Source organism: Eleutherodactylus coqui, chromosome 4 (assembly GCF_035609145.1).
Source record: "Eleutherodactylus coqui strain aEleCoq1 chromosome 4, aEleCoq1.hap1, whole genome shotgun sequence".
NCBI lineage: Eukaryota > Metazoa > Chordata > Amphibia > Anura > Eleutherodactylidae > Eleutherodactylus > Eleutherodactylus coqui.
Window position 1 is genome coordinate 84,220,633 of NC_089840.1, and position 14,575 is coordinate 84,235,207.

General features: G+C 44.6%; 1 protein-coding gene and 1 long non-coding RNA gene across 2 annotated transcripts in view; one reads left to right on the forward strand and one right to left on the reverse strand.

The window, feature by feature from the left end:
- PHEX (phosphate regulating endopeptidase X-linked) overlaps window positions 1-14,575 on the forward strand; it is a 200,453-nt gene that overhangs the window by 53,295 nt on the left and 132,583 nt on the right. Inside the window, exons 3-4 of the mRNA XM_066599795.1 lie at window positions 3,089-3,250; window positions 9,901-9,987. Of these exons, the coding sequence (XP_066455892.1) occupies window positions 3,089-3,250; window positions 9,901-9,987 (249 nt within the window). The remainder of the gene's footprint in view (window positions 1-3,088; window positions 3,251-9,900; window positions 9,988-14,575) is intronic.
- LOC136625538 (uncharacterized) lies at window positions 817-9,068 on the reverse strand. Its single transcript, XR_010792558.1, has 3 exons — window positions 8,621-9,068; window positions 2,181-2,863; window positions 817-1,315 (listed from the first exon to the last, which is right to left on the reverse strand). It is a non-coding gene; the product is annotated as an uncharacterized lncRNA (long non-coding RNA).

Below are 14,575 nucleotides of genomic sequence, written 5' to 3' on the forward strand. Positions count from 1 at the left end.
GAGAGCCGCTGCACCCCGGTTGGGAACCACTGGTATATGGCATATCTACCACACCAGAATATGTATATCTCATACCACCCTCCATAATAAATCTCTCCCACACAATATGTATCTCTTTCATACAGCACATATTTTTCCTACTCATACGCTTTGTATCTCTCCCCCCTCCAGTATGGTATATATCCCCCCTTACATTATGTAATATCTCCCCCCACCACAGTATATATTTCTCCCACCTGATGATAGTTATTATCTCTCCCATGGTTGGCTCTGTCTCACCTTCACACACAGCAATTCTCCCTTTCCACAGGCTCTATATAGCTACTCTGCTGTAATCAGAGCCAAGCTCCGCCCACCTGTTACACAGCAGAGGGGCTGTGTAGAGGAGACAGGGGAGGAGTTTACAGGAGTGTATGCAATGGAGCATGCATACACTCCCCAGCCCAATCCCCCCTCCCCTGTGCTAAGCCTTAGCATTAGATAAACAGATGCATTAGAGGAGACATTGCCTTCATCCATTGCATCTATAGCAGAGATTTATGATGTCTGGCGGCCTGCACTGAGATCTGTCAGTTGAGTACTCCTGACCTGTAGGGTTTCAAGTTGCAAAACCTGGAAACAATGAGTATTGGCAAGTCTAGCTTAATAATAACATCCAACAGCCACTTCTACTTGGGTTTCCGTTGATATAGCCAAAATTGAGAATCTGATGCATCACTTGTGATTAGGAACATAAGATATAGGACTTTAAACAACTTTAGCAGCTTTATTGTACCACCCTAATGCACACACCCTATAACCCTATACCCATAAATATTATTTATAAAATTGATTTAGTTCAAAGGCAAGAAATTCCAATGACTTCAAAAAGTGGAAGTCTATAAAAACTGTTTTTTAGGATCTTTCCTACAATTGTAAATTTGTTTGAATTCCTGTTTCTAAGTCTTAATTATCTTCCTGCAAACAGATAACTATAAAACATTATACGAGTTCTAAATTGTGACTCTAACTAGTTTTTTTCAGTAAGATGGATTGCCTGGGAAACTGCTTCTTTGATGTGAGCCGCTGACTTCATCTAGAACTGGCATCTTGAATTCTGCAATTTTCTTGGTTGTGATGACCCACCTGTGTGGGGGTATTGATCAGTTTCATTGATTGAGAACTCTTGTAACATAGCTGCTCTCACTGCGGCTTATTGTAACATCAATTTTAGATCCTGGAAAGTGAAGCTGCTCTGTTTGTTCCAGTCCCCAGTGACACCTTCTTGTTGGCACTTTTATCAGAGTATGTTTGTTGGAAGGCATGCGAGTGTAGCCTGAAGAAGAAACACTGGGATGTCATGAATTCTTGACATGTGTAGTATGAGAATTAGCATGTGACGTCAAAAGACTCAAAACCCATAGTGCAAGAGGCTCCTGCATTTTTAAGCTACATTTCTATTGAACTAAATGTTTTTAACCATTATTTTAAAATAAAGTTAATAAGTGATTTACATTTTCTTTTCTGGTACTTCAATATTGATGGCTCATTCTTATGATTGGTCATCATACTTTGATTGGAAAGACAAGCCAATCGAGTTCAGCAGTCACTGCTCGTGGATGCACGGAGGTACAGGGTAGTAATAAAATCAGAGGAAATGAGAAGAAAAGACTATGACTAAGGGCCCTCTAGCAATCTGAAACCATCAGCAGTGTCTGTTCTGTGTTTTATGCATCTCCGCTAAATTGTCAATAAAGCTTTGGATTTCATCGAATTTTGGATGTTGAACTTTTCGTCTTTGGTGGGAGACTGACTTTTCGCCAGCCCTGTGAATAAGCTGAATGAAAAGCAGTAGCTATTAATTAAATGTAGCTTCGTCTGGTATGGGATTTCAATCTCTTTCATTTAAATGAAACTGTGCAGCAATACCCAGCACAGCCACAACAAAACATGTGGTGCTGTTGCTGGGTAAACTATAAAGGGGATGTGATGCTCACTAGAATGTGGTAGCCCAAGCTTTTAGCAGTCTAGTTGTAGATCCGGAAGTCAACACCCTCAAATCAAATATTCATTGCCTATTATAATTATGGTTAATTTAAATGAATAATAAATGTTTATGGTTGGTTACATGTGAATTTCAGTACATGGAAACATGGTTACATTTAAATTTGGTATTTTTTAAAATATGGTGCTGTACTTACTATGGTAGCTGATTAAGCTCCACTGACATGTTCTATCCACTCTTAGAATGAAGTTCAGAGTGATTCAAAAGCCAGGGCCACCCAGGATATGTCCTAGATCAAAAGTGATACAAGTATAAAGCTTTGTAGAACACATAGATGGGTGGTGGAAGACTTTTTGCCACTATGGAGGTGCTGTCATTTTGGTGGAAGTCATCTTGGATTCAGTCAAAGAAACTTCAACAGAAATGGAGTCATCAGAAATTGACGTGAGATGGCCGAGGTTTTCAAGAAACTGACTCGGATTTTCAGGAAAACTGGTAGTGTTCAGGACACACTAAGAACTAGTCATCGGAGCAGTGATTCTTACCCCCAGGTGACAACAGCTGCACTAGAGGTGTCATACAGAGTCCACGCAAAAGCACCTGGAGACTGGCATTGAAACATGGTGTGAGTCAACCAACTGTTGTAAGGATCCTCAAGACACACAAGTGGCACCCTACGTATGACCAGTTCTCAGTTTGTCCTGGACACTACCAGTTTCCCTAAACTTCTGAATCAGTTTCCTGACAGTTCATACACTCACTAGCTGTCTTTCTGGGTGTTCTTGATTGAAAGCCTCAGCAGCCTTACATAAACTTCTGTTATTGGCCATCAGGATGCTTTCAATTCTGTCATGGATTGTTAATGGCATCTTCTGATACCTGTAAAGACATGGGATTAGTGTTTTCCATGCCATATAATTCAACAGAAAAACTTTATTAATGATTAACTTTATTTGTATCTCGTTTCATTTAGAAGATATGGCCCTGACTTTTGAATCATCCTATTAATTAATTATAGATATAAAAAATGTTGTACTGTTAAATTTGTTTGTTTTGTACTATTAAAAAAGTTGCTAATCTAAAACATTTTTCCTTATTCTTCAGCTGCTTCTATACGAAACAAAATGAATCTTTCTGTTGATCCTTGTGACAACTTTTTCCAGTTTGCCTGTGGTGGTTGGATCGAAACAAATCCAATTCCTGATGACCAATCAAACTATGGAATCTATCCATGGTTGAGAAATAACGTGGACCTTAAAATTAAAGGTATGAGTTTGTTAGCATTGATGTAAATAGCACACAGGAGAGATTATTACTTGGAAACTTCTTTGTGACAAGATCACCAGGTAACCAAAGCTACTGTCTACAAAGCCTGAATAATGTAGTATTGGGAAATGTATCTACATAATTAAAGGGATTTTCTAGAACTAGGATATTGATGACCTATTCTCAATATCCAACTGACAAGGATATTTTACGTGGGACCTCTACTGGTCAGCTGCTTGAAGAGGCTGTGACTCTCAAATGAGTGCCATGGCTTCTTCTCAGGCCAATGACATCATGTTAATTTGTCATGTGGCCTTTCAGCAGCTCAGTGCTACTCAAGTAAATTAGATGAAGTTGCTATATGAGGCAGAGCTGCTACAAAATGTAGGGCACTATGTGTAGTATACAGCATGTGCCCAAGTGCCATAGTCTCTTCACACAGCTGATTGGAGGGGGAGCCAAGAATTGGACCTTCACCGGTTGGATATTGATAGCCTATCCTATTCCCAGAAAAATCCTTAAACTCCAGTTGTGCAGCTGCAAGTCTTAGGGGTCATGTCCACAACCATGTATTAACCGCGTTTTACACGTGCGTTGCACGGACGTGTGATATGCGATGAATGAAGTCAATGAAAGTCAATAGACTTTCATTAAACCATGCACATGTCCATGTAGACATTGCATAACGATACGCACGAGAGATTGATCGCAGCATGCTCTATTTTTCTGCGTACGAGCCTATACATTTCTGCATATGGGCAGTGTTTTAATATATATCCCCGCTCTGAATTAAGAGCGGGGAATTAAAAAAAAAATAAAAGTGTCATTCTGCGCATGTCCATGTGATACACGGGCATGCGCATTGCTAAACGCAGCCAGTAAACTATATACTGTATATATAACATCATTATGAACAAGTATACAAAAACACTAGACATTTGTGCAGCGCTACATTTGCTCTTTTTTAGTTATAGTTACAGTTAAGCGCTATATAATGACATTAAGCAGAACATTTTGCATGTTTATATTGTACTTTGTACTTTTATGTTCTGCTTTATCTTTTAATTTCTCACAGATGATTTTATGATGTATGAATTACAATAATATATATAAATATATATATATATATATATATATATATATATATATATATATATATATATATATGCTGTACCTATGGCTGTTATACAGTGAGGAAAAAAGTATTTAGTCAGATACCAATTGTACAAGTTCTCCCACTTAAAAAGATGAGAGAGGCCATGAGAGACAACATGAGAAAACACATCCAGAAAATCACATTGTCTGATTTTTAACAAATTTATTTGCAAATTATGGTGGAAAATAAGTATTTGGTCAGTAACAAAAGTTCATCTCAATACTTTGTTATACATCCTTTATTGGCAAAGTCAAACGGTTTCTGTAAGTCCTCACAAGGTTGGCACACACTGTTGCTGGTAGGTTGGCCCATTACTCCATGCAGATCTCCTCAAAAGCACTGATGTTTTGCGGCTGTCGCTGGGCAACACAGACTTTCAACTCCCTTCAAAGGCTTTCTATAGGGTTGAGATCCGGAGACTGGCTAGGCCACTCCAGGACCTTGAAATGCTTTTTACGAAGCCACTCCTTCGTTGCCCTGGTGGTGTGCTTGGGATCATTGTCATGCTGAAAGACCCAGCCACATTTCATCTTCAGTGCCCTTGCTGATGGAAGGAAGTTTGCACTCAAAATCTCACAATACATGGCCCTATTCATTATTTCATGTACACGATCAGTCGTCCTGGTCCCTTTGCAGAGAAACAGCCCCAAAGCATGATGTTGCCATCCCCATGCTTCACAGTAGGTATGGTGTTCTTTGGATGCAACTCAGCATTCTTTCTCCTCCAAACATGACGAGTTGTGTTTCTGCCAAACAGTTCTACTTTGGTTTTATCTGACCATATGACATTCTCCCAATACTCTTCTGGATCATCCAAATGCTTTCTAGCAAACTTCAGTCGGCCCCGGACATGTACTGGCTTAAGCAGGGGGACACGTCTAGCACTGCAGGATCTGAGTCCCTGGCGGCGTAGTGTGTTACTGATGGTAGCCTTTGTTACATTGGTCCCAGCTCTCTGCAGGTCATTCACTAGGTTCCCCCCGTGTGGTTCTGGGATTTTTGCTCACCGCTCTTGTGATCATTTTGACCCCACAGGGTGAGATCTTGCATGGAGACCCAGATCGAGGGAGATTATCAGTGATCTTGTATCTCTTCCATTTTCTAATTATTGCTCCCACAGTTGATTTCTTCACACCAAGCTGCTTGCCCATTGCAGATTCAGTCTTCCCAGCCTGGTGCAGGGCTACAATTTTATTTCTGGTGTCCCTCAACAGCTCTTTGGTCTTCACCATAGTGGAGTTTGGAGTGTGACTGCTTGAGGTTGTGGACCGGTGTCTTTTATACTGATAACAAGTTCAAACAGGTGCCATTACTACAGGTAATGAGTGGAGGACAGAGGAACCTCTTAAAGACGTTGTTACAGGTCTGTGAGACCCAGAAATCTTGCTTGTTTGTAGGTGACCAAATACTTATTTTCCACCATAATTTGCAAATAAATTCGTTAAAAATCAGACAATGTGATTTTCTGGATGTGTTTTCTCATGTTGTCTCTCATAGTTGAGGTCTACCTCTGATGTCAATTACAGGCCTCTCTCATCTTTTTAAGTGGGAGAACTTGTACAATTGGTATCTGACTAAATACTTTTTTCCCCCACTGTATGTGCAAACACTGCCAAAAAACAATAATATGACCATCAAGTCAAATAACTACTTTTGCTGACGCTGTGGTGTACACTTGTGGTATAGAATGTGGCAATCTTAGTCCTATTTCCCCATATTTACTTGTCTTGGCTCATCGAAGTTAGGAAATGATACAATGTGTGATTATATTATCAGTCAACATTTAGAAGGTCCGGTAGGTGGGCTGTGGAAAAAAATACATTTGGAGCCCACATGTAAACATTGTAACAGAAACAATATCTTTAGCCAATTAAATAAGACTTTCAAGAACTATCCAAGATTGTCCAAGAACATTCAGTACAAATTTATGAGAAACACAAGGGACGATTTTTCATTGAATTTGACTCTTCCATGTGGTACTGTATATCATCACGCAGAATGCTTTAAGATTTAGTTCTCAAAAGATTTTGGGGAAGAAATACGAAGGACAGAATGACGTCAGTGAAATCAGCACTCACTACAGCATGTGTGCATGCAACTTAGCATTTTTGAGTCTCATAGTGTGAATTGGATTTTATAATGTTATACCTGACCTCTGTGGTACAGTTCGGCAGCGGCCAAACAGTATTTTACAGACCAACAAAGATATAAAAAGCCCCCCAGAAAGGCTCTATGAATAGTGTCTGAAGAAAATAAACCACAGAAAAGAACTGTCTATTAGGCCATTAAAAGAGGACCTTTATTTATACATTAAAACATACGAAGCACGATCAATCCATAATAGACTCTATATGTTATCCTATGGTGACTAACAGAGCACCTGCCCCGAGAAAGGCAACCTTGCTCAAAATCTTACCCTATTACAACCTATAAAAAGGGAAAGGGAGAAAACTTTTAATTTCATCAAAGATTTGATCAGCAATAGTTGATAATAATGCCTATAGAAAAACAATACATCAAATCCAAGAATAGTAAAACCAATGACACGGTTGTATCTAGATTGTCATGCAACAAACATACACATTTCGCCCTTGAATACATGCAGCCCATCAGAGAACTAAGCGACTAAGTGGCATAACAATGTGGTCTAACAAAAGTACATATAGTATATACAGAGTAGAGTCACATTATTATGACCACCAGCTAATATCCAGGGAAACCGCAGTGTGACACACAGACAGCAGCTAGGGAGTAATTCAGTAAGGTCCTCGTAGGTTGTCTTAGGTATCTGGAGCCATGCTGTCTGCAGGGAATCCCACAGTTGCTGGAGGGTGTATGGGGGGGGGGGAATACATAGAGTGAACACAATGATCAAGGAGGTCCCGCAGATGCTGAATTGGGTTCAAGTCTGGGGATTAGGGGGCTAGGAACGTACTTGGAGAAGGCAACCCTTTGCCAATCATTGGTGGTCTAATTCCAATATTGTGCAAATTGAAGCCTTTACTTCCGATGCATCTTTGTTAGCATAGGTGCAGTGACCATCCGTCTGCTTCAGAGACCCATATGCAGTAGGGTTTGCTGAACTATTGTTTTAGACACACGTCTGGTAGCCCTCTGGTTCATTTTCATATTGAGCTACTCCACTGTAGTGTATCGTAGCAATTGTTCACCTCTCACATCAATGGCACGTGGTGCTCCGTACTTTTCACGCTGGTTATTCCCAATGGTGCTGTTTGTCCACTCACAATACACTTTCACCACCGCAGCACGTGAACAATTCACAAACTGCGTTGTTTAAGAAATACTGCCACCGTTGACCCAAAAGCTAATAATCATCCCTTTTGCAACTCTGATAAATCGCTCCTTTTACCTATGACAACAAGGAGTGATATATGAGCAAACAGCCAATCGCACACCTTATATACCCACCTAGCCAGCCCATGATACATCACTTTCTTCATGGGCCAAACGCAATTGACTTTGAACACAGGAGGTATCATAATAATGTGACTCCACTGCATATAGGCTGCCCCAAATCCAAAAAAAACAGAACCAATATCCTCACTCCAAAGACATAGTATCATAAATAGATAAGTAGTACAATAGATAAATGGGTCAATGCAGTATCATAAATAAAGATACACAACTGTCAGCATAAAATCCCATCTGTCACAGTAAACGAATAATTTAATGTATGAGTAAAGGTTACATTTTAATGGTCTAAAAGGCAGGGGCCAAACAGTATAAAGATGTGTACATACCCCTCCTAAAAAACAGTTACTTTATTCACATGGGTGACACGGGTATTGAATGACTTTGTTTAGTAAATCTTATCTTTACAAAGCATCAATCTCTATTACATGTTACTGTACATGGACAAATATTCTGCCTGCGCTAGTGACCACTGACTGACAATGAGCAGGTCAGCACTATGTATACATGAGCAGACTATCTATTCTATGTAGACTACTGATTATAATCAGGATTGTTCATTGCCGTACAGGGGTCATTGATTGGCTGAACAGCTCCCCAGTTAGAAGATGAACAACTGCTAAGTGAGCATTTTATTGCACGCATAAATGAGCTGATCAGCCGACAAAGCTCCTTTATTGGCTGATCAGTTGTTCCTTTGCATGGCACGATTTTCGGGCCATCGGTCCCAATAATTGGCCCATGTAAAAGGAGCATTAGATGGATAATGTTGCGATGCTCACCTGAATGGTAGATGCTAGGTAGATGACTTGGTACAGGGTAGACCGATGTGCAGAGAAAGTCACTCCCTGGTCTACATCCTAGCTCCTTGCAGAGGGTTGGACTTGGCTGCAGAGGAATTTCTGTGTCGTGATCCCCAGAACACAGATAGATGCAATGAGCACTAGGGATAAATAGGGTACAGATCAGAGGTTGTCATCAGGAAAGTAGTTCAAAAGGTCCATATATATCATCCAGGGGCAAAACTGGAGAGTAGTTAGGAGTTGCTAGGGGTCAAAGCCAGAAGTAGGTCTACAAGTCTCACTGAGGTATCCAAAGGGTAATGAAGGAGCATAGTCTATGAAATCCAGGGTCAACAACCAGAAGTAGAATCACTAGTTTCAGCAAGGTGATGGAAGATGCCAGAGAAAAACTGGGTCAGAAACAATCCAGGTCAAATCACAGGACACACCAGTTCACTCTAATAAATGGCACTGAAGTTAGTACGCAGGTGATTTATATAGAGTGCCCAGCCCTCTGATTCTTGGGTGTGGTAAGTCCATTAGATAATAGATATGGTGTAACTAGAAGCTGCACATTTGAATATTTTTCTTCTGCTGGATTCTATAAGCAGGGACATACAGTAACTATAGGGGCTGAATATACAGTACAGCAGTCATATTTGGGCTCTGGTGCCATGAGGCCTAAATGTGCCTTTGTAGCATAAGACACCAGCAATATAAATTGCTTATGGTATGTGAGGGACTTTGTTACATATTCTGCATTGGTGCCCCCGAGTTTAAAGCTACACCTCTGTCTTTGAATATATATTTGTTCTTTCCACACTTCCTATATAAAGGTAGCCATACATATTAGAATGGTTGGCCAATATGGTTGATTTTAGCTATTTCAGGCAACCATTGATTGAAATATTGACTCAAATACATTCCCAATGGTCAATGCTAAAAATTTCATCCATCATGTTGGAAAATTTTGGACAACCAAAATTGAAAGTGTATTTCATGGTCCACCAAATCATTTTCCATATTGTTGATTTTGCAAACCGATATATGTTTAGATTTGAATTATTCACTGCATTCAACTCTATGCAAGATAAAGCATTACAGGTGACATACGGCTCCTTTCAATTGCCTCCCCTATCACAACCAACACAAGGGACTTATTGATTGTTGTGTATTTAATTTGTCATGCCTTACTGTATTAACAGCATAACATTCATAGAGAACTGCCAGTGATATTCTTATTGAGGGCAGCAGACAAACTGTGATTGCTTATTTTTCAGCTCTTCTGGAGAAACCTATAAGCAAAAGACGGGATTCAGAGGCTGCACAAAAGGCAAAGACATTTTACAACTCTTGTATTAATGAAAGTAAGTGCTAATAGGATCTCACTTGATATTAACGACATGTATACTATATTCCCTATTGATAGTTACAATAGTTAAGGGACATCATTACAATATACATGGTAAATATTGTCTTTTTTGACATATTTCACAGTGAATGTATTCTTCACCATGCCAAAATACACAAGCTCAGTCGATGAACCTATTAATGTTTATTAGAGATGAGCGAACGTACTCGTCCGAGCTTGATGCTCGTTCGAGTATTAGCGTGTTCGAGATGCTCGTTACTAGAGGCGAGCACCACGCGATGTTCGAGTTACTTTCACTTTCATCTCTGAGACGTTAGCGCGCTTTTCTGGCCAATAGAAAGACAGGGAAGGCATTACAACTTCCTCCTGTGATGTTCCAGCCCTATACCACCCCCCTGCAGTGAGTGGCTGGCGAGATCAGGTGTCACCCGAGTATATAAATCGGCCCCTCCCGCAGCTCGCCACAGATGCATTCTGACATAGCTCAGGGAAAGTGCTGCTGATGCTGGAGCTGCTATAGGGAGAGTGTTAGGAGTGATTTTAGGCTTCAAGAACCCCAACGGTCCTTCTTAGGGCCACATCTGACCGTGTGCAGTACTGTTGAGGCTGCTTTTTGCAGTGTTGCACTTTTTTTTTTTTGTATATCGGCGGTGCAGAGCATTGCGTCCTCAGTCTGCAGTAATTTTACATAGTATAGGGCCAGTAGTGCTGAGGCTGGGACAGTGAAAAAGGTGAAAGACATATACTGTCTATATAGGCAGTGGGCTTTTCCCAAAAAATTTGGGACAAAAAAATCTATTTGGGCTGCCTGTGACCGTCCTGAGTGTACTGCGTCTCTGCTGGGGGTAGTAGTCCTAATTAATACGCAGCCAGCTAAGTGTTACAGCAGGCTTGCGCAAAATTCTTTCCTGGCTCTGCTGTGCATTCCGTAAGCGAAGTCAGCCTCCAACCACAGGCCAATAAGCGACACATTTAATTACAGCGTTCTGTTTCTGCACTACTGGTAATACACCATGCTGAGGGGTAGGGGTAGGCCTAGAGGACGTGGACGCAGGCGAGGACGCGGAGGCCCAAGTCAGGGTGTGGGCACAGGCCGAGCTCCTGATCCAGGTGTATCGCAGCCGACTGCTGCAGGATTAGGAGAAAGGCACGTTTCTGGCGTCCCCACATTCATCTCACAATTAATGGGTCCACGCGGTAGACCTTTATTAGAAAATGAGCAGCGTGAGCAGGTCCTGTCGTGGATGGCAGAAAGTGCATCCAGCAATCTATCGACCACCCAGAGTTCTGCGCCGTCCACTGCTGCAACTCTGAATCCTCTGGCTGCTGCTCCTCCTTCCTCCCAGCCTCCTCACTCCATTACAATGACACATTCTGAGGAGCAGGCAGACTCCCAGGAACTGTTCTCGGGCCCCTGCCCAGAATGGGCAGCAATGGTTCCTCTCCCACCGGAGGAGTTTGTCGTGACCAATGCCCAACCTTTGGAAAGTTCCCGGGGTCCGGGGAATGAGGCTGGGGACTTCCGGCAACTGTCTCAAGAGCTTTCAGTGGGTGAGGAGGACGATGACAATGAGACACAGTTGTCTATCACTCAGGTAGTAGTAATTGGAGTAAGTCCGAGGGAGAAGCGCACAGAGGATTCGGAGGAAGAGCAGCAGGACGATGAGGTGACTGACCCCACCTGGTTTGCTAAGCCTACTGAGGACAGGTCTTCAGAGGGGGAGGCAAGTGCAGCAGCAGGGCAGGTTGGAAGAGCCAGTGCAGTGGCCAGGGGTAGAGGCAGGGCCAGACCGAATAATCCACCAACTGTTTCCCAAAGCGCCCCCTCGCGCCATGCCACCCTGCAGAGGCCGAGGTGCTCAAAGGTCTGGCAGTTTTTCACTGAGAGTGCAGACGACCGACGAACAGTGGTGTGCAACCTTTGTCGCGCCAAGATCAGCCAGGGAGCCACCAGCCTCACCACCACCAGCATGCGCAGACATATGATGGCCAAGCACCCCACAAGGTGGGACGAAGGCCGTTCACCGCCTCCGGTTTGCACCACTGCCTCTCCCCCTGTGCCCCAACCTGCCACTGAGATCCAACCCCCCTCTCAGGACACAGGCACTACCGTCTCCTGGCCTGCACCCACACCCTCACCTCCGCTGTCCTCGGCCTCATCCACCAATGTCTCTCAGCGCACCGTCCAGCCGTCGCTAGCGCAAGTGTTTGAGCGCAAACGCAAGTACGCTGCCACGCACCCGCACGCTCAAGCGTTAAACGTGCACATAGCCAAATTGCTCAGCCTGGAGATGCTGCTGTATAGGCTTGTGGAAACGGAGGCTTTCCAAAGCATGATGGCGGCGGCGGCCCCATGCTACTCGGTTCCCAGTCACTACTACTTTTCCCGATGTGCCGTCCCAGCCCTGCACGACCACGTCTCCCGTAACATTGTACGCGCCCTCACCAACGCGGTTACTGCCAAGGTCCACTTAACAACAGACACGTGGACAAGCACAGGCGGGCAGGGCCACTATATCTCCCTGACGGCACATTGGGTGAATTTAGTGGAGGCTGGGACAGAGTCAGAGCCTGGGACTGCTCACGTCCTACCCACCCCCAGAATTGCGGGCCCCAGCTCGGTGGTGGTATCTGCGGCGGTGTATGCTTCCTCCACTAAACCACCCTCCTCCTCCTCCTCCTACGCAACCTCTGTCTCGCAATCAAGATGTGTCAGCAGCAGCACGTCGCCAGCAGTCGGTGTCGCGCGGCGTGGCAGCACAGCGGTGGGCAAGCGTCAGCAGGCCGTGCTGAAACTACTCAGCTTAGGAGAGAAGAGGCACACGGCCCACGAACTGCTGCAGGGTCTGACAGAGCAGACCGACCGCTGGCTTGCGCCGCTGAGCCTCCAACCGGGCATGGTCGTGTGTGACAACGGCCGTAACCTGGTGGCGGCTCTGCAGCTCGGCAGCCTCACGCACGTGCCATGCCTGGCCCACGTCTTTAATTTGTTGGTTCAGCGCTTTCTGAAAAGTTACCCACGCTTGTCAGACCTGCTCGGAAAGGTGCGCCGGCTCTGCGCACATTTCCGCAAGTCCCACACGGACGCTGCCACCCCGCACACACTGCAACATCGGTTTAATCTGCCAGTGCACCGACTGCTGTGCGACATGCCCACACGGTGGAACTCTACGCTCCACATGTTGGCCAGGCTCTATGAGCAGCGTAGAGCTAAAGTGGAATACCAACTCCAACATGGGCGGCGCAGTGGGAGTCAGCCTCCTCAATTCTTTACAGAAGAGTGGGCCTGGTTGGCAGACATCTGCCAGGTCCTTGGAAACTTTGAGGAGTCTACCCAGATGGTGAGCGGCGATGCTGCAATCATTAGCGTCACCATTCCTCTGCTATGCCTCTTGAGAAGTTCCCTGCAAAGCATAAAGGCAGACGCTTTGCACTCGGAAACGGAGGCAGGGGAAGACAGTATGTCGCTGGATAGTCAGAGCACCCTCCTGTCTATATCTCAGCGTGTTGAGGAGGAGGAGGAGGTGGAGGAGCATGAGGAGGAGGGGGAAGAGACAGCTTGGCCCACTGCTGAGGGTACCCATGCTGCTTGCCTGTCATCCTTTCAGCGTGTATGGCCTGAGGAGGAGGAGGAGGATCCTGAAAGTGATCTTCCGAGTGAGGACAGCCATGTGTTGCGTACAGGTACCCTGGCACACATGGCTGACTTCATGTTAGGATGCCTTTCTCGTGACCCTCGCGTTACACGCATTCTGGCCACTACAGATTACTGGGTGTACACACTGCTCGACCCACGGTATAAGGAGAACCTTTCCACTCTCATACCCGAAGAGGTAAGGGGTTCGAGAGTGATGCTATACCACAGGACCCTGGCGGACAAGCTGATGGTAAAATTCCCATCCGACAGCGCTAGTGGCAGAAGGCGCAGTTCCGAGGGCCAGGTAGCAGGGGAGGCGCGGAGATCAGGCAGCATGTACAGCACAGGCAGGGGAACACTCTCTAAGGCCTTTGACAGCTTTCTGGCTCCCCAGCAAGACTGTGTCACCGCTCCCCAGTCAAGGCTGAGTCGGCGGGAGCACTGTAAAAGGATGGTGAGGGAGTACGTAGCCGATTGCACGACCGTCCTCCGTGACGCCTCTGCCCCCTACAACTACTGGGTGTCGAAGCTGGACACGTGGCCTGAACTCGCGCTCTATGCCCTGGAGGTGCTTGCTTGTCCTGCGGCTAGCGTCTTGTCAGAGAGGGTGTTTAGTGCGGCTGGGGGAATCATCACGGATAAGCGTACCCGCCTGTCAACCGACAGTGCCGACAGGCTAACACTCATCAAGATGAACAAAGCCTGGATTTCCCCAGACTTTTCTTCTCCACCAGCGGACAGCAGCGATACCTAAACAATACGTAGGCTGCACCCGCAGATGGAAGCATCGTTCTCTATCACCATAAAAAACGGGGACCTTTTAGCTTCATCAATCTGTGTATTATATTCATCCTCCTCCTCCTCCTCCTCCTCCTGAAACCTGACGTAATCACGCCGAACGGGCAATTTTTCTTAGGCCCACAAGGCTCAGTCATATAATTTTTGT